General features: G+C 44.4%; 1 protein-coding gene across 10 annotated transcripts in view; it reads left to right on the top strand.

Moving 5' to 3' along the window:
• Positions 1-18,248, top strand: part of neo1a (neogenin 1a) — a 207,095-nt gene that overhangs the window by 129,948 nt on the left and 58,899 nt on the right. For all 10 annotated transcript variants that reach the window (XM_077201654.1, XM_077201658.1, XM_077201655.1 and 7 more), the window contains exons 5-6: positions 2,985-3,121; positions 18,025-18,179. In XM_077201654.1, coding sequence (XP_077057769.1) covers positions 2,985-3,121; positions 18,025-18,179 — 292 coding nt within the window. The remainder of the gene's footprint in view (positions 1-2,984; positions 3,122-18,024; positions 18,180-18,248) is intronic.

Here is an 18,248-nt window from a genome sequence, read left to right on the forward strand (position 1 = left end):
AAAGGAAAACATGAAGAATGAAGCGTGTCTTCTGTGGAAAAGCTCCTCATTGGGCCTACGTGTTTCACTGCCTGTTCTTAAGCCCTAAAGGACAAAGACACTCTTCATGAGACCTGCTGGTTTTCCTTTGGGTTGAGGTGTGTGTTATGCTTGAGGCAGGGTGGAGTTTCGTTGAGCTCAAGACTTTTGAGTTACTCTCTCTTCTGCAAGTCCTGTGGTCTGGCGTGTGTTTTGGACAGTTTAGCCTGGCTCCTCTCTCCTACGTACTTCCGCTCAATTCTCATTTTCCTTCAGTACTACGTCTGGGATTGTGCTGTAGTCTTTGGTTTTCTCCGGTCAATTTTTTACCGGGCCAATCAGCGAACAGAGGGAGTGGCTGAGAACGATGACTTTGATGTCGTGCGTTATTTTGAGTTGTAGTTCAGTAATGGCAGCGGAGAAAGTTGCGAGCGTTGTGGCAACGCTACCGAATATCAAGAAGTTAAAACCGGAGCAAGAACAATCTTTGCTTAGTTTTGTTGGTGGCCATGATGTTGTGGCCCTCCTCCCCACGGGGTTTCGATACACAGACATAATAAATACATAGACGCCCTATTGGCTGCTGGACCGTACGTCAACAGCGCCGCCATATTGCGGAGGGCAACTTTCCCATACCTCTCATTACAGGAATTGAGAAAAATCTGCTTCGAGTGCTGCTTGGGGCTGTACAAATCGCCACATAATTGAAAACAGGTCTCAGGGAATTACCTTTCACAAACAAGACTGAACATTATTTTCTGGTTGTCTTTGGTCATTATGTAATTAGTAATAGTAACATACACCACGTACAAACTGAAATCGGTTGATAAATGTAAACGTTATTATTGTTTTTATCCAGGAAAACCGCAGCTCACCCGTTTACTTGCATTTGTTTACAGCTCAGTCTTGCCCTCAGCAAAATGGCGGACGCGTTGACGTATCGCAGCAACGTTCCAAAGCGGCCAATAGGGCATCTATGTATTTATTATGTCTATGTTTCGACATGGCATACGTCACAACCAAACTTTAGCGATTGCTTATGGCAGATCCAGAGTGACTCTGGGCAGATGCAATAGTTTTAGACTTCAATAGAGTCAACAAGGAAGTTAACGCTTGTCAATGGAGCGGTGCCAAACTCGATGTACAAATGAAATGTACGAGAGTCTGGTGGGACCAGGCTAATGACAGTTAGCCTTAGACATCCACCAGAGAACAGTTGCTGCCTTTGTTGAACCACGCTCTGTAAATGTAGAGTTATTTTGGTACTTACATTGGTTTAGAAATGACTTGCTCTGCTTTAGTTGTTCATTTATTATATATTTTGTCTAATTTTATGATGCCTTTATTGTACTATCATCTCTGTTGATATAACTGTTCAAATCCGTTCCTTAGAATTCCACTAATTTATTTTTATTTTTTTCAAATCCCAAAAAAGTAAATAAAATGAAAATAATAAAAGCACAGTTTAATTTTGAATGTAACACATGGATCTGGTTACTTCGCAGCTGAGACAGGCAGAGAAATAAAAGTAGTCAGTGTGAGAATGCTGGTATTAATGCGCTGGTGTTTAATACCAATCGATGTCTGACAGATCAAGTTGAGTGGAGATTTTCTTGATTTTCTGTGTTTTCTGGGCCAGAGAGCAGTCGCTCCTCTACCTCTTACTGTGGCCGCTCTTTTCTTTTCCCTAAACTATTGATGCCTTGCACAACATCACAGCATGTTCCCTGTGTCGAAAATTCACCCAACTTCACAACTGAATGATAATTAGTGGCAAAAAAATGGCAAAACAACTGCTGGAGAAATCATTTTTATCAATTTTTACCAACATTATGGTGTGCTTTCATCAAACACAGCCATTTAAACATCCAGGATATTGTAAGAAACCCTGGTACACTTTTTTAATTAATTGTAATAAACATATTTTTTCTTAGTTTAATGTTAATTACTAGAAAGCACACATGGTTTTAAATGGTATTCACCCATGTCTTGTGTATTCAGGCAGCTTTAGGTAACAGGGATGAAAAAGTGTGTATGTATTCAGACATGTATTTTGTATTCAGACAACTTTTAGTAACAGGGATGAACAATAGGAAATAAATTCAGATTTGTCATGCATTCATGCCACTATTGGTAACAGGGATGAAAAATAGTAAATACATAAATAAATTCAGAAATGCCTTTTGTATTCAGACAACTATTGGTTACAGGGATGAACATTTGTTTGTAAATATATTCAGATATATCTTTTGTACTCAAACAACTTTTGGTAACAGGGATGAAAAATATTAAAGAAAATTCAGAAATGTTTTGTATTCAGGCAACATCTGGTAACGGGGATGATAGATAGTGAATTAATATATTCAGAAATGCCTTTTGTATTCAAACAACGTTTGGTAACAGGGATGAAAAATATTAAGGAAAATTCAGAAATGTCTTGTATTCAGACAGACTATTGGTAAAGGGGATGATAGATAGACAGACAGACAGACAGACAGACAGACAGACAGACAGACAGACAGACAGACACGCACGCACGCACACGCGCGCGTTTGGCCTTCTGAGGTGACCTAACAATATTTCTGTGAATATAAAGCTCATCCTTGTTAGACAAGAGTCCCTTTGACCCAAAGCAACATGCAGTGTAATTATCACCTGGACAATCCTCCTGAAGCGTCCTTGGGTTAAGTGTCTTACTCAAGGGCTCAATGCTGACCTGGTCATTGTTTTTCCCCTGGTTCAAACCAGAGACCTTCCGATAACAAAGCCTGACCTTTAACCGCTAAACCACACCACCACAATTTTGAGGCTGCCTTTTCTCTTAGCATTCTTCCTTTGCCAGATATATTCCACTTAGTTGCATGTGAGAAAGAAAATTTATACTGAAGTTATTGAATCAGTGTTGGGCTAAAGTATACACGTAACTTTCTGAAGGGAGAGAATTGACCGTGTTTTTTTCTTCACAGCACGGGCCGCTTCGAGGTGCTCGGCGGAGGCAGTCTGCAGATCTTCAATCTCACCGAGGAAGACGCCGGTGTGTACAACTGTCTGGCAGACAACGTCAACGGATCCATCGAGGCCCAGACTGAGCTCACGCTGAGAGGTACGCTTAAACCTCACTTATAAAGGACTGATCAAGCCATCTACTCCAGAGAGGCTATATATAAATTAACTAGATTAATACCTTTTTTTACAACAAAAATGAACCACCTTTGAACTTACTTAAGCTGGACTTTGATGCTATTTTCTTCTAGAAACAAACTTAGTTGCATTATTTTCCTGTTATCTCTTTAACCCTTGTGCATCAATTAAAAAAAGTTACACATAGGTACATAGAGGACAAAAAATATCCATGTCAAAAAACTGTCATAAAAATTTGAAGGTTGGGAGCACAGACTTAAGGTTGGTATCATTTTAAAGAAGACCCTTGTCAGATTATTGCTGAAGTAAAAATAAATTAATAAGTACATCCCAAAAAAAGTTATATAGGTTTAAGTTTATGAAAATTATTTTGTTTTACATTATTTTATATAAAATATATATTTTAAGAAACAAGTTGAACTCTAAAACAGTGAGAAAATCAAACCCATAAATCTAAATAAGTTGTGTTCCAAATTTGAGGTTGATATCTCAAAAAATGAGCTTTCGGTAAGATTTTGTTTGGGCGCAGTGACATATTTTCCCAATTGGTTTCCAGCAAAACTCCACTGGTGCACACAGTGATTGGATTTGTTATTTGCAGTTGAGTTTCTCTCTCTCAATATTACAAACACACACATACACGCACACATATTTTTTTATAACACACATACTAACCACACTCAGACATCCATACCAACACACCCACACAAATATCGTTGTATAATTTATCCAGTTGGCTCTATAATATGCCGGAGCAGAAAACAGGAATAAAGCGAGTATTTGCTTTATAGACCAAACCTGAAAAAATGGCACCATCTGATAAAAAATTGTAAATTTTTTAATTTTGAAGCCTTGCCAACAGAATGAAAGCCTCTTAACAAAGATTGCATCATTTTATTGTTAAATGGCCCTGGGATAACAAATTGCAGTTTTAATGGGTTTCAAAGGGGACATTTCTGTCCAAAAGGCGATGAGAGGGAGTATTTTGTGTTTCTAGTGCAAAAAAGATTTTTCAGAGGAAATGGGGGTGAAATAGTAAAATTACAATAAAAATACACACCTGTGCCAAAATTCATCCAGTTAGCATTAAGAAAAAAAGAAAAGTTACACATCGCTCCAAAAGCATCACTGAGCTTACTTAATAAGCTGGACTGTGATGCTATTTTCTTCTAGAAACAAACTTAGTTGCATTATTTTCCTGGTATCTCTTTAAAGCTGCTTTGAAACAATTTATATTGTAAAAAGCGCTACATAAATAAAGGTGACTTGACATGTCACACTGTAAAGCTCTTTCCTCTAGTGCTGTTCAGAGGAAGTGTTGCATTTTCTTCTGTAAATCGATTACACGGTCTGATCACACTTTAGACATGTTTGCAGAAACACATATAGGATTCTCTGTAATTGCTCACGCTGTAGCTTTTGGGTGGCACTTCTATTAAAGTGCATGATATTTGATTGTGTGATGATGAAAGGGACTGTTCAGACAGGTGTAAAATTACAAAGAATCGAGTAGAATCTGGACTGTAGATTTCATGCAGATATGTGGTGTGTAATGAGCTTGAGCCATCTGTCTGTCTGCTGAGAATTGATCCCACACTGTGACGAGACGAAAAGATGAAAGATACCGGGAGGGAAGCCGGCCCCTACTTTCAGGCCCTTACTTTGCCTTTGTGTGTGGGAGAGGTTTTGTGTTGGAGCGATGGTATAAACCCAACCGCTCACAGAAGAGGTGCAGTGCCAAACTCAAGCCGAGCTCCTCAAGCGAGTGTCAAACACTCTCTCGGTTCTTCTTTTTACGTGGGCGGTTTGCAGATCATTGTGTCTGTTGTTGCAATGCATTTTGGTTTGAATAATATGACAAAAATAGGGAAGACATTTGGTTCTGCTTCGGTGTTTTAATTAGGAATCTAGTTCAAAATTTCAATGGATGATCCCTTGTGAAAAAGAAGTGTGCTTAATTGTGCACTTTATGAATGTGCATATTAAATATATTAAAAAAGAATATATTAAAATATTTTTAAAAACGGTACTTGCAGATAGTATAATATTAATGAAATAAAAGGCCACTTGAGTAGTGTTAAAGAGAGTACACTTTCATGACGGTCTCTTGAGTAGAGTAATTAAGTTTTACTTTAAAGTACATTTTAAGTCATTGGGTGGGTTGCACCAATGACCAAAATAAGATGTGAAATAAATTGAGCTAATCAAGGATTTGTTGATCTAGTTTTTATTTTAGTTTCAGGTGTTTTGCTCCACTTGGATTTACAAATCAGGGATTCAAAATATAACCTGTGATTAAAACCTTCATCTACAAGTAATTTTTTTTTCTGCCAATGATGGATTCGTTATTGTTCGTTATTGTGTTTACCTGACCTGTAAATTTAACGTAAATCCCAAACTGAGATTTAACTCAGAGTTTAAAATAATGGAACAGCAGGATTAAAGTTAATCTATCCTAAATGTAAATGTAAACCAGGATCAAAATGATGATTTAAATGTAATTCTGAATTATAATTTTTTTTAAGTTTTGCGCAACATTCCAATTATTAGAAAAATCTTGATTTAATGATCTTTTGTTGTGCTTTAAAGAAGTACACTTACTTTGATGTGTTGACTAACACTCAAAAGCACATTTAAAGTACTTGATTATAATATGGTTATTTTTGATAAAACACTTAGTTGATATATATTTTAACTTAATTATTAGAAATAGGCTTGGGCGGTATCCACATTTTTATACCGTCAAACCTCCTCCCTATTTTACCGGGGTATTCGGTATTACCGTGACTAATTAAAAATTATGACATAAGGCTCAGACAGCGTCACCAAACTGTTGGCTTGTGCCTACACCGTTCAGAAACTGAATACCAGATCGGGCAAAAAAAAAAAAAAAAAAAAATCAAGGCCAACCCGAGCACGTTGTGTATAGAGATATACATAGATATATAGAGAGAAATGCAAATCATGGATTACAAAATCAGAAGATATAGGCTAGCCTTTTTCTTTTCGTTTTGAATTGTTTCGTTTAATGAAATTGACGATTGATATCTCCGTAGTGAACGCGCCTATAGAGAGAAATGCACATCATGGATTAATCAGAGAGTATGCTGTCTATATTTCTTTTCCTTTTGAATTGTTTCGTTTAAATAATTTGACGAATCGCCATCTCCATAGTGAACGATAGAGAGAAATGCACATCATGGATTACATAATCAGAGAGTAGGCTAGCCTATTTCTTTTCCTTTTGAATTGTTTCGTTTAAAGAAATTGATGAATCGCCATCTCCATAGTGAACGATAGAGAGAAATGCACATCATGGATTACATAATCAGAGAGTAGGCTAGCCTATTTCTTTTCGTTTTGAATAGTTTCGTTTAATGAATTTGATGATCGCCATTTCCGTATGAACGCGCATAGAGAGAAATGCACATGATTTGCACATGATGCACATGTCATGATTATGTTGTCTGCTATATTTGATTCTTATTTATTAAATCCAGGCAATTGGTTGATAAAAAAAATATTAAAATTAAGATACAATTTATACAAAACGAAATTCACTTTAAAGAAAGGCCTTTTACAAAATGAAACTTAATTAAGTTGTCAATGTCTGAGTCCCGATGCATCCCATCTTACTCGTGCTGTTCAGTTTTCATTATCAACGTAAAAAAAAAATAACATTATAATATTTTAACAAATATAAACTAATGCGCTTATTTAATGAACTCGGGGCAAAATGCATCCTCGCAGCAGTGAGTGGGTGGTTGTTTCGGAGATGCGACATTAGGTTAGAGGTGTTTCCATCTCTCGCGGTCACCTTTTTTATTGCAACATTTACAAATTGCCTCGTCAGTATTTACCGCATCTCCCTTCTCTCGCTCTCTCTTTCTCCTCCACACTGTCACTTGATGACAACTACATAAGCATTTTTAGGCATTGAATAAATTATATTTATATATTATATATAAGTGCCGGTAATGACGGTATTGAAACCGATACCGTTGCTATTTTAAGACCCAGCGGTATACGATATTACCGTAGTACCGCCCAACCCTACAAATATATATTTTAGTTTACCATAAATGTTTGTTGGTACATTCAACAATGCAGTTTAACCATATTTTAAAGACAACAGAATTGAACACATAAAGATGTACTTAAGTCCTAACTACATGTCAAGTTCAACTAATTGCAGTTAATTTAAATTTAATACATTTTAATTTAATTTCAAATAACATGTATCAGGAAACATTACATTCAGTTCACACTTCTTAAGTATATTATTCCCATAATATATATTTTTTTATTTTATTTTAAAGTATGATAAATTGTACTTTTTTTCACAAGAAGTATAAAGACTGTCCATAAAAGCAAAAATACATGTATAGCCACAAGACACATGATGCATGTTGGCATGAGTAATAATTGCTGGATAATTATGGTGTAATATTTATAGATTTATTTGTATCCTGTCTTTCAACTTCAGTGACACGTCAAGCCAATAAACTTGGCAAGTTTTGCATAATAGTAACCAGAAAGGTATCATGTTCACTCACAGGAATTACATCGGAAACACACAACCTAACGTTAGTTTGCCTAGAACAGTAGTTTTTGCTGAATAATTCATGCTTTAACACAAGTATGAGATTCACACTTCTGCTTGTTATCCCTAGGGAATGCTGGTCTTGTTTACTCCCATTGCAAGTTATTTTAACTTGTTTTAACAAATCAGAAATATTTTCTGTGCTAATCAGGATAATGCTATTGATAGAGCAGTTGTATTGAATCCCGAACATTCTTGTGTTCCTGTTTCAAATGTGAAATAAAACGTTCATGTCTTGTTTGCTCATATTTTAAATGTCAGCCATACGTTACTAGTCAACATGCAGAAGTGTGAGCGGATTGATCCGGGAACCTCTGCTCTCTACGTGTTTGTTTTACTGTAGGTGAAATGCCCAGAATCTTATTAAACTTTGATAGACGGTCTTTTCTGTGATACACAGAACAGAAGCGAGTGGCTTGTATAGGCTGCTGTTATTTCTCAGCCTACTCTGAAATGCAGGGTAGATGAATGGAAACAGGAGTGTGTGTTGAGCTTTGACATTGCCTGTAATACAGCGGGAAACCTGAGACATGCTCATGAATGCAAGTGAGGCAGTGATAAGAGCTGTGTGGTCATTTGAGATGGTTTTATCCTCACTATAATCTCCATGTAGAACGTATAGGGAACGTAACCGGTCTGTGACCATGAAACAAATGCTCTGGCTTTATCTTTAGCTTTTCTTCTGTTGTCTCAGCACCCTTTCCTCACATTTATTTCTTAAAGTCAACATCAAATCACAATTATTTACTTTCTTAATACATGCTCCTAGTAGGGATGCACGATATATCGGCCAGCATATCGGTATCGACCGATATATGTTTATTTTTAATGTTATCATTATCGGCCCGATAAGAAAATTAGGCCAAAGCCGATAAGTAATGTATTATTTTCTTGAGCTGAGACACTTCAGATGCGCACTGTTCACCATGATGGTTTTGAATGGCTTTAAATATAATTGGAATCACTTCAAAAAAGAAAAATACAGTTAAGTGCAACATGCAAGTCTGTCATATAGAATACATAACATTTTATCATTAGAACACCATAATTGTGTGATTGGGACATGAGACTTTTGTTTTTGTAATTAGGCACTCAAAAAGTATATAAAAATGTGGATTTACATTTATCGGCCAATATATCGGTTATCGGCTTTCAAATATAAAGCATTATCGGTTATCGTATCGGCCCAAAATGTTAATATCGGTGCATCACTAGCTCCTAGTGTTATTGTGCATGAATCACTCATACACATTATTTCAAAAGAATATCTTCATTATTCAACTTGCTATTTCTCTGAAATGACTTTGATTGGCATAACCTAAGATGTGTGAAAGTGGAAAATAATGTTAACCAAATAAAAGCTTTTAAAGCATGGTTTTAGGACACAATTTGGAGGTAATACAGCTAAAATCTTGACAATAGTTAATGCAGAAAATGTATTCTGGTGAACATTAATGCAACGTGAACAGTCCTCTCCACAACCAACTGCAAAAAAGCGATCAGGTCTGCCTCCATTTTGGTTTAAAATGCTCACTTTTCACAATCCAGCAAGTTCCTGATAACAAAACCATGTCTTGCTGTATCGTTTTTCACACTAGGAGGTAAATCAGCTTAAGGAAGTAAAATAGGTTTTGAATTCTGTTTTGTGTTGACTTTAATATGAAAACTGGCTTAGGATGGTTCTGTCGTTGTCCAGCAATAATGCAAGCGTTTGTACAATCACACATCTGTATATTTGTAGCATTTGTACAGTGCTTCCCCTGTGTATGTGCTCCTGGGCTTGAGATATACTGAGTGATTGAAACATGAACCATCTGTCCCGTGTGGAGCTGGCTTGAGCAGGAACCCAGCAGTGTGTGACAAGTGTTTTTCAGCAGGATGTGTGTGCAGACCTCAGCAAACTGCAGGAGCACACACTCTCAGCCATTCATCACCTTACCTCAGTCAGTGTGGCCCTGATCCGGCAACTTATCTTACATATGCTAGATACAGATATTCTACATCCAATAATCTGCATTTTAGCTCAGGTTAGCTTTATGTAGCCAATCTAGCTTTGGATGGGGATTTTGAGAATGTATACTGACAATCACACAAATGTATTATTTATTTCATGAAAATTCATAATTTTTATTTGCTATTTTATCTCCTATGCTCACTGTGAACACACACACACACACACACCGACACACCCACACACACCCCTCCCCCATTCACTTACATTCATTGTTGTATTATTCTAAAAATAATTGTGTGGTCTGTTTTACTGATATACAGTATTTATGAGATCAAGAATTAAAAAAACACAACAGGATGGGGACATATGGGCAATATAGTTTTATGTGTTTGGACATAATTCATCTGGTCCTTGGCATGTCTCAAAATGAGGTAAATACAACCTCCGATGAACAACAACACATGACATGGGTGACAAACTAACTACACCCCTACTTCTTCCATAAGAATTAAGAGGGTAAGTAGCAGTGAGGTGCTACCAATCAAACGTCTTTGATAAATCGATCATCAGCAAGTGTGATCAGCTCTATATAAGCAGAGGTTTGGGCAGTTTGCTGGTCTAGAGCATTCAGGTGTGTGTTAAAATACAATGCCAAGGAGGAAAGACATCAGCAATGATCTTAGAGAAGCATTTGTTGATGCCATCAATCTGAGAAGGGTTATACAGCCTTTTACAAACAATTTGAAGTACATTTCAAATACAGAATTGAATATATAGTCTGTATACAGTTTTCTTCCCAGAAGTGAACATCCCAGCAAATTCACCCCAAGGTCAGACCGTGCAATGCTCGGAGAAATTGCAAAACACAGAACGTCTACGGTTACGTATGTAACCCTCGTTCCCTGAGTAGGGAACGGAGACGTTACGTCGGATGACGACGAATGGGGTTTCGCTTAGAAAGCCTATCAACTTCGAGTATTACAAAACGAGCCAATGGCAAAGAAATGCCATGGGTCTGCGGAATTTGCATGGCGTAACTCCGCCCCACCTCGTGGGTATAAAAGGAGGAAGCCGGCAGCAAGCAGATATGTTTCTTCGCTGAGGAGCCAAGACTGAGCTCAGGCGATCCCCGCGGTACAGCGGAAAGTGGCAGGCAGACGTAACGTCTCCGTTCCCTACTCAGGGAACGAGGGTTACATACGTAACCGTAGACGTTCCCTTTCGTTGTCACTCCGAGTTACGTCGGATGACGACGAATGGGGTTACCAGTCTAATCACGCCACCTTCTCAGCTGTCTTCCAGTGCCCTGCGTAAATCGAGATCCCTGTCAGCCTGGACAAAGGACTCCATATAACACAGGAATACCAAGGTACACTGGGAAGCATATCCCAAGCTAGGGGAAGTATGCAATTAATGCCAGCCCGGAGGGGGGGGACTTAGAGAATACACATATGACCCGAAGGAAGCATATGGGAAACACTGGGGTGTCCAGCCGCAGGTGGAATATTTCAACCCCAGGGGTGGCAAGGTGGCTTGCCAAGGGAAAGACACACGCTCAGAGAGGCTTACAGTGGAAATACACATGTGGGGGTCGCTCAGAGGAGGGACCATGCACACGGGAGGCACCTAGCCGACGCACAGGCAATAGACACTGGCGCCGACGTCAGGAGTGCTGGAGGAGCTCAGGGCTTTCGGAGAAGCTCACCTGAGGAAAATATCGCACGTATCCAGTCCGTGGAGTGGAATGGCGAGCAAGCGAAGACACCTGAGCGGGTCCGGTACTAGCTGGTTGAAGCGAGTACACGAGAGGACACAGGCTCCACTCGGAGATTATAGAATCTGGCGAATGTGTTAGGTGTCGCCCAGCCTGCAGCTCTGCAGATGTCTGTTAGCGAGGCGCCATGCGCTAGAGCCCAAGAGGACGCCACACTCCGGGTGGAGTGGGCAGTCACACCAAGGGGGCACGGTCGACCTTGCTGCTGGTAAGCCAAGGCAATGGTGTCCACTATCCAGTGAGACAACCTTTGCTTGGAGAGAGCCTTTCCCTTCAGCTTCCCACCATAACAGACAAGAGCTGGTCTGAGGTCCTGAAACACTGCGTTCTGTCTACATAGGCGCGGAGAGCGCGTACTGGACAGAGCAGTGCCAAGGCTGGGTCTGCCTCCTCCGAGGGCAGCGCTTGCAGGTTCACCACCTGGTCCCGGAAGGGAGTGGTAGGAACCTTGGGCACATATCCAGGCCGGGGTCTCAGGATCACGTGAGAGTAAGCCGGCCCAAATTCCAGGCACGCTTCGTCAACGGAGAATGCGTGCAGGTCCCCAACCCTCTTGATGGAGGCCAGTGCAACCAGAAGCGCTGTCTTCATCGACAGGAACTTAAGCTCAACTGATTGCAGGGGCTCAAAGGGAGCACTCTTCAGGGCAGTTAGAACCACTGAGAGGTCCCAAGAGGGAACGAGAGGAGGACGAGGAGGATTTAGTCTCCTCGCTCCTCTCAGGAACCTGATGATCAGGTCGTGCTTCCCTACCGACTTACCTTCGATGAGGTCATGATGTGCGGCAATGGCGGCAACATAGACCTTCAGGGTGGAGGGAGACAGCCTTCGCTCCAGCCCCTGTTGAAGGAAGGAAAGCAAAACACTGATCGAGCATCTCCGGGGGTCTTCTCGGTGAGAAGAGCACCAGTTGACGAAGAGGTTCCACTTCAACGCATAGACGTGTCTCGTGGACGACGCTCTAGCGGAAGTGATGGTAGCCACCACCGCTGGTGGTAGGGTACTCAAACCTGCCTCGTCCCATCCAGGAGCCACACGTGGAGGTTCCAAAGATCGGGACGAGGGTGCCATAGGGTGCCCCGTCCCTGAGAAAGAAGGTTCTTCCTCAGAGGGATCGGCCAGGGAGGTGCTGTCGCGAGGAGTACTAGTTCGGGGAACCAGGTCCGGTTGGGCCAGTAAGGGGCAACCAGAATGACCTGCTCCTCGTCCTCCCTGACCTTGCGCAAAGTGTGCGCAAGAAGGCTCACTGGGGGAAACGCATACTTGCGGCCCTGCGGCCAGCTGTGCGCCAGAGCATCCGTGCCGAGCGTGCCCTCGGTCAGGGAATAGAACTGGGCGCAGTGGGTCGAGTCGTGAGAGGCAAACAGATCTATCTGCGCGTCCCCGAACTGGTCCCAAATCAGCTGAACCGACTGGGGATGGAGTCGCCATTCTCCAGGGAGGGGCTGAAGCCGTGAGAGCTCGTCGGCTGCACAGTTCAGCGCTCCGGGAATGAAGATGGCTCGAAGCGACCTCAGATGCTTCTGACTCCATAGGAGGAGGTGGCGAGCGAGTTGTGACATACGGCGGGAACGTAGACCACCTTGATGGTTGATGTACGCTACAGTGGCGGTATTGTCTGAGCGGACTAGTACGTGTTGACCCCTGAGCAACGCCCGGAAGCGGTGCAGGGCAAGGCGTACTGCCAACAACTCGAGGCAATTGACATGCCACAGCCGCTGGGGTCCTGTCCAGGAGCCCGCAGCAGCATGTCCATTGCACATGGCGCCCCAGCCCGTGGTGGAGGCATCTGTTGAGACAACAACATGCCGGGAAGCTCGAGCCAGGGGGACACCGGCCCTGAGAAAATCGAGGTTCGACCACGGGGTGAAGAACTGACGGCAGGTCGGAGTAACTGGTACTCGGAACGTGCCGTGTTGCCATGCCCACCTCGGGACTCGGTCGCGAAGCCAAAGCTGAAGCGGTCTCATATGAAGCAATCCGAGCGGCGTGACCGCGGCTGCAGATGCCATATGCCCCAGGAGCCTCTGAAAAAGTTTCAGTGGAACCGCACTCTTGCCCTCGAATTGTCTTAGGCAAGTCAGCAGTGACTGCGCGCGCTCGCTCGTAAGCTGCGCGGACATGGCGACCGAGTCGATGTCCATACCGAGAAAAGAGATCCTCTGCACGGGGCAAAGTTTGCTCTTCTCCCAGTTGACCCGAAGGCCCAGACGGGCTAGGTGCCGGAGCACTCGGTCCCTGTGTTCGCAAACCTGATCTCGAGAGTGAGCTAGGATCAGCCAGTCGTCGATATAACTCAGGATGCGAACCCCTTGCTCTCGAAGGGGAACAAGGGCCGCCTCGACGACCTTCGTGAAGATGCGAGGAGACAGGGCTAGCCCGAAAGGGAGAACCGCGTACTGGTATGCCTGCCCCTCGAAAGCAAACCGGAGGAACGGTCTGTGTCGAGGAAGAATGGAGACATGAAAGTAGGCGTCCTTCAGGTCGATCGCTGCAAACCAATCCTGGGGCCGTATGCATTCGAAAACGCGTTTGGCGGTGAGCATCTTGAACGGCATCCGATGAAGGGAGCGGTTCAGCACGCGCAGGTCCAGGATTGGCCGTAACCCACCGGTTTTCTTGGGGACAATGAAGTAGGGGCTGTAGAAGCCGGACCTCATCTCGGCTGGAGGGACAGTCTCGATTGCACCCTTCGCCAGCAGGGTGGCAATCTCTGCTCTCATGATAGGGGCATTGCCACCGACCAAAGTGGAGCGGACTCCCCTGAAGCGGGGAGGAGACCGTGCGAACTGAATCGCATAGCCGAGCCTGACGGTACGCGCGATCCAGTGGGACAGACGGGGAAGCTCTAGCCAGGCTCCCAGGAACTGAACCAACGGGATCATGCGGGCCACAGGCGTCCCCCCGGAGGGGCAGCGAGGCGGAGTAACTGGCCCAGATGTGGACGGCATAGCGGCCCGGAGAGGGGGCACAGTTAGCAACCGCACCCTGGCAGAGGGGGCCAGGGGAGGACCAGGCTGGTCGTCCCGCGGGGGCCTGCTCTGCCAGGGGTCTGGCGACAGAGGGGGACAGGGGCGAAGCGGTCCGTGGACGGCACGCCGTGTCAACCGCCTCTGGGACAGAGGGGGGCGAGGAGAGCACGGCTTGTGGGCGGCGCTCTGTGTCGCCCGAGAACTCTGTGAGCTCAGGGAAGAGGGGATTGTTTCTGTCTTTAACCACATTAGGGTGCTGCCCACCCGTGGGTGAGCAGCGGGGAGTGGAGAACAAAAGATTCTCCCCCGGCCCTCCACCGGGGGAAGGAGTGGTCCTGCTACCACCTCCTGAGAAACAATCATCATCCCTGAGCAGCCCGTCTCAAGAGCGCCGCTTGGCCCGGCGTTTAGCGGGGGGCGGGACAGGAGAGGGCTGTGGCGCCTTCTTACGGCTTCCTCCGCGACCGGCCCTGGGTGGAGGCTGCTGCGTGGTCCGGGCGGGAGGGGCGGGAGCCGCAGGAGGGCGCCCTCGGCGGGAAACAGGTCGAGGCGTCTGCCCGGCCGGCAAGGTGGAGGCAGCAGCGGGCCGGCGGGGCAGAATGTGTTTGATGGCCTCGGTCTGTTTCTGGGCAGTTGAAAACTGTTGGGCAAAGTCTTCAACTGCACCGCCGAAGAGGCCGGCCTGGGACAAGGGGGCGTTAAGCAGACGGGTCCGCTCAGCGTCCCGCATGTCAGCCAGGTTCAGCCACAGATGTCGCTCCTGGACCACAGCTGTGGACATCACCAAACCCAGGGAGCGCGCGGTAACCTTCGTCGCCCGGAGAGCAAGGTCGGTCGCGGCGCGCAGCTCATCAAAGAGCCCTGGGTTTGTCCTACCCTCGTGCATGTCTCTGAGCATCTGGGCCTGGTAGACCTGCAGAGTGGCCATAGCATGCAGTGAAGCAGCCGCCTGTCCCGCCGCTCTGTAAGACTTCGCCACCAGGGTCGACGAAAATCTACAGGCTTTGGATGGGTGCTTAGGCTCGCCCCGAGAAGAAGCACTCTGCGGACATAGTTGCATGGCAACAGAGCGTTCAACCGGGGGAAGCCCAGTGTACCCACGGGCAGCTGCCTCATCGAGGGGAGGAAAGGCGGATGAGACCAGCGAGCGGTCCCGAGAAGACAGGGGGGTCTTCCAGGACTTCGAGATCTCATCATGCACATCCGGGAAGAAAGGTATTGGGGTTTGCCGAGGACGAGGGTCGGCGGCCTTACCCAAAAACCAATCGTCCAGCCGCGAGCGCTCAGGACAGGGTGGAGGCCTCCACTCAAGTCCGATGCTCGCGGCTGCCCGGGAAAGCATGGCCGTCATCTCCGGATCAGACTCGAGCACAGCCGTATGCACACCGGAAGGTGGCAGCTGTGACGAGCCCTCACTTCCAGAAGAGTCAAACCCGCCTAGTGATGCTGCAACAGACATGGCATCTTCCTCTGTAGCTTCAACTGAAGCCCGCGGGCCACCAGAGGGTAGACCCGCGGGAATCAGCAGTTCACTAGCGGGCACCGTCATTGAAGAGGGGGGCTGGGGTCGCGGACACATAGTCGGCGCCTTGTTCCAGACCGTAACCCTCAGATCACCCTGGCCACCAGCCGCAGGACGGGGGGTGGATGAGGGGACTCTCACTCTTGCGAGTTCACGGAGTCTCGACCGTAATGACGCGATGGTCATGTTCCCACAGAGAGAACATGAGTCATCCACGAGCGCTGCTCTAGCATGATCAATGCCCAAACATACTATGCAACGCTCGTGCCCATCAGAGTCCGATACCAATCTGCCGCAACCAGAAGTACACGGGCGAGACATCTTTAAAAAGACGTGCCACGTGTAAGCTCTTTTAGTGAGAGAAAACTCAAGTGTTGAAGCACCCGGGGAGAAACGCACCGACTGGCAGACCACTGCAACAGATCAGCAGGAAGCACGCTCTCGCCGTAGATCGCCGTCACACCAACACTCGAGGTACTCGTTTGTAAAGCTGACAATTCAGAGATGGCTTGTGGAGAGAAGAATACACTTGGCTCCGAAGCGAAAACATATCTGCTTGCTGCCGGCTTCCTCCTTTTATACCCACGAGGTGGGGCGGAGTTACGCCATGCAAATTCCGCAGACCCATGGCATTTCTTTGCCATTGGCTCGTTTTGTAATACTCGAAGTTGATAGGCTTTCTAAGCGAAACCCCATTCGTCGTCATCCGACGTAACTCGGAGTGACAACGAAAGGGAACTACAATTCAGACTCTACAGGCCTCAGTTAAAGTTCATAAAAAAGTACAATTAGAAAAAGAACGGACAAGTATGGCATTGTTTGGAAGGGTTGCCAGGAGAAAGCTTCTTCTCTCTAAAAAAAGAAACATGGCAGCACGGCTTAGGTTTGCAAAGTTGCATCAGAACAAACCTCAAGACTTTCTGGAACAATGTCCTTTGGACAGACAAAACCAAAGTAGATATGTTTGGGCATAATGCACGCTTTGATGATTTGTGGCTTGTTTTGCTGCCTCAGGACCTGGGCACCTTCAGTCATTGAGTCGACCATGAACTCTTCTGTATACCAAAGTATTCTAGAGTTAAATGTGAGTTAATCTGCCTGACAGCCTGACAGGCCGAAATCGGGTCGTGCAACAGGACAATGATCCCAAGCACTCCAGCATATCCACAAATAATCAAGTTGTTGCAATGTCCCAGTCAAATTCCAGACCTGAACCCAACTGAAATGTTGCGGCGGGACCTTAAGAGAACTGTGCATAAACAGATGCTCACAGACCTCAATGAACTGAAGAAGATTGGGCCAAAATTCCTGCAGAACGATGCGAGAGACTGATACTGTCTTACAGAAAACGATTTCCTTAACTTATTGCTGCTTAAAGTGGCTCTACAAGCAAGTGAATCATAGGGTGTATTTAGTTTGACACCCATGGCTTTTCCATTGTGCCTTTATTTTTGTTAAATAAATAATGACACGGTGTAATATGTCATTGGTTGTTTCACATGACTGTGTAAAATAAAAAGATATATATATATACACACACACATGCATTTTGTGCAATTTAAGGATTTGAATTGTACATTTTGTGCAATTTAAGGATTTGAATCATGCATATTATGTGTAATGTTTTGTGTGATGGGATGTTATGTAATGCATGTGATGTGTTATGTGAAATTGGCTTGTAGTTGTGTGGTAGCGAATCAGGCACAACACAGAGCAACAACCCAATTACATCCTAGCAGACAGACCTGAATCATTCTGCTGCACATTACCTTGTTATTGAGATGATCTATGTCATGTTTATCTTCTCCAACCTCAAATAACCTCATTTACTAATGGCAAGCCTTTGGAGGTTTTGCGTTCTCCTCTGGCTATTAGGAGATACATATTTATCCATATTTAGTGTTTAGGGATAGGATATTTAGAGGTTGAGAAGAGTCGAAACTAAGCAAATCATGTTTTTTTCCCCGAAGTTATTAATAGTACTAAATTATACAGGCATTTGAAGTGTAATTTAGATTTTTTTTTTGCTTCTCTTCTCAGCTTCCCCACAGTTCCTGAAGAAACCTGCTAACATATATGCTCATGAAGCCACAGATGTAATCTTCGAGTGTGAGGTCACCGGCTCACCGGCTCCCACCATCAAATGGGTGAAGAACGGAGATGCTGTCATTCCCAGCGACTATTTCAAGATCATTGTAAGTTGCCAGCTAGCTCTACTTGAGTTAAGAAATGCTGTTGACCTTTTGTCATGAAAAGTTGTGGTA

The sequence above is a fragment of the Siphateles boraxobius genome, unplaced genomic scaffold (assembly GCF_051911475.1).
Source record: "Siphateles boraxobius isolate OS27281-9 unplaced genomic scaffold, OSU_SipBor_1 48, whole genome shotgun sequence".
Classification (NCBI taxonomy): domain Eukaryota; kingdom Metazoa; phylum Chordata; class Actinopteri; order Cypriniformes; family Leuciscidae; genus Siphateles; species Siphateles boraxobius.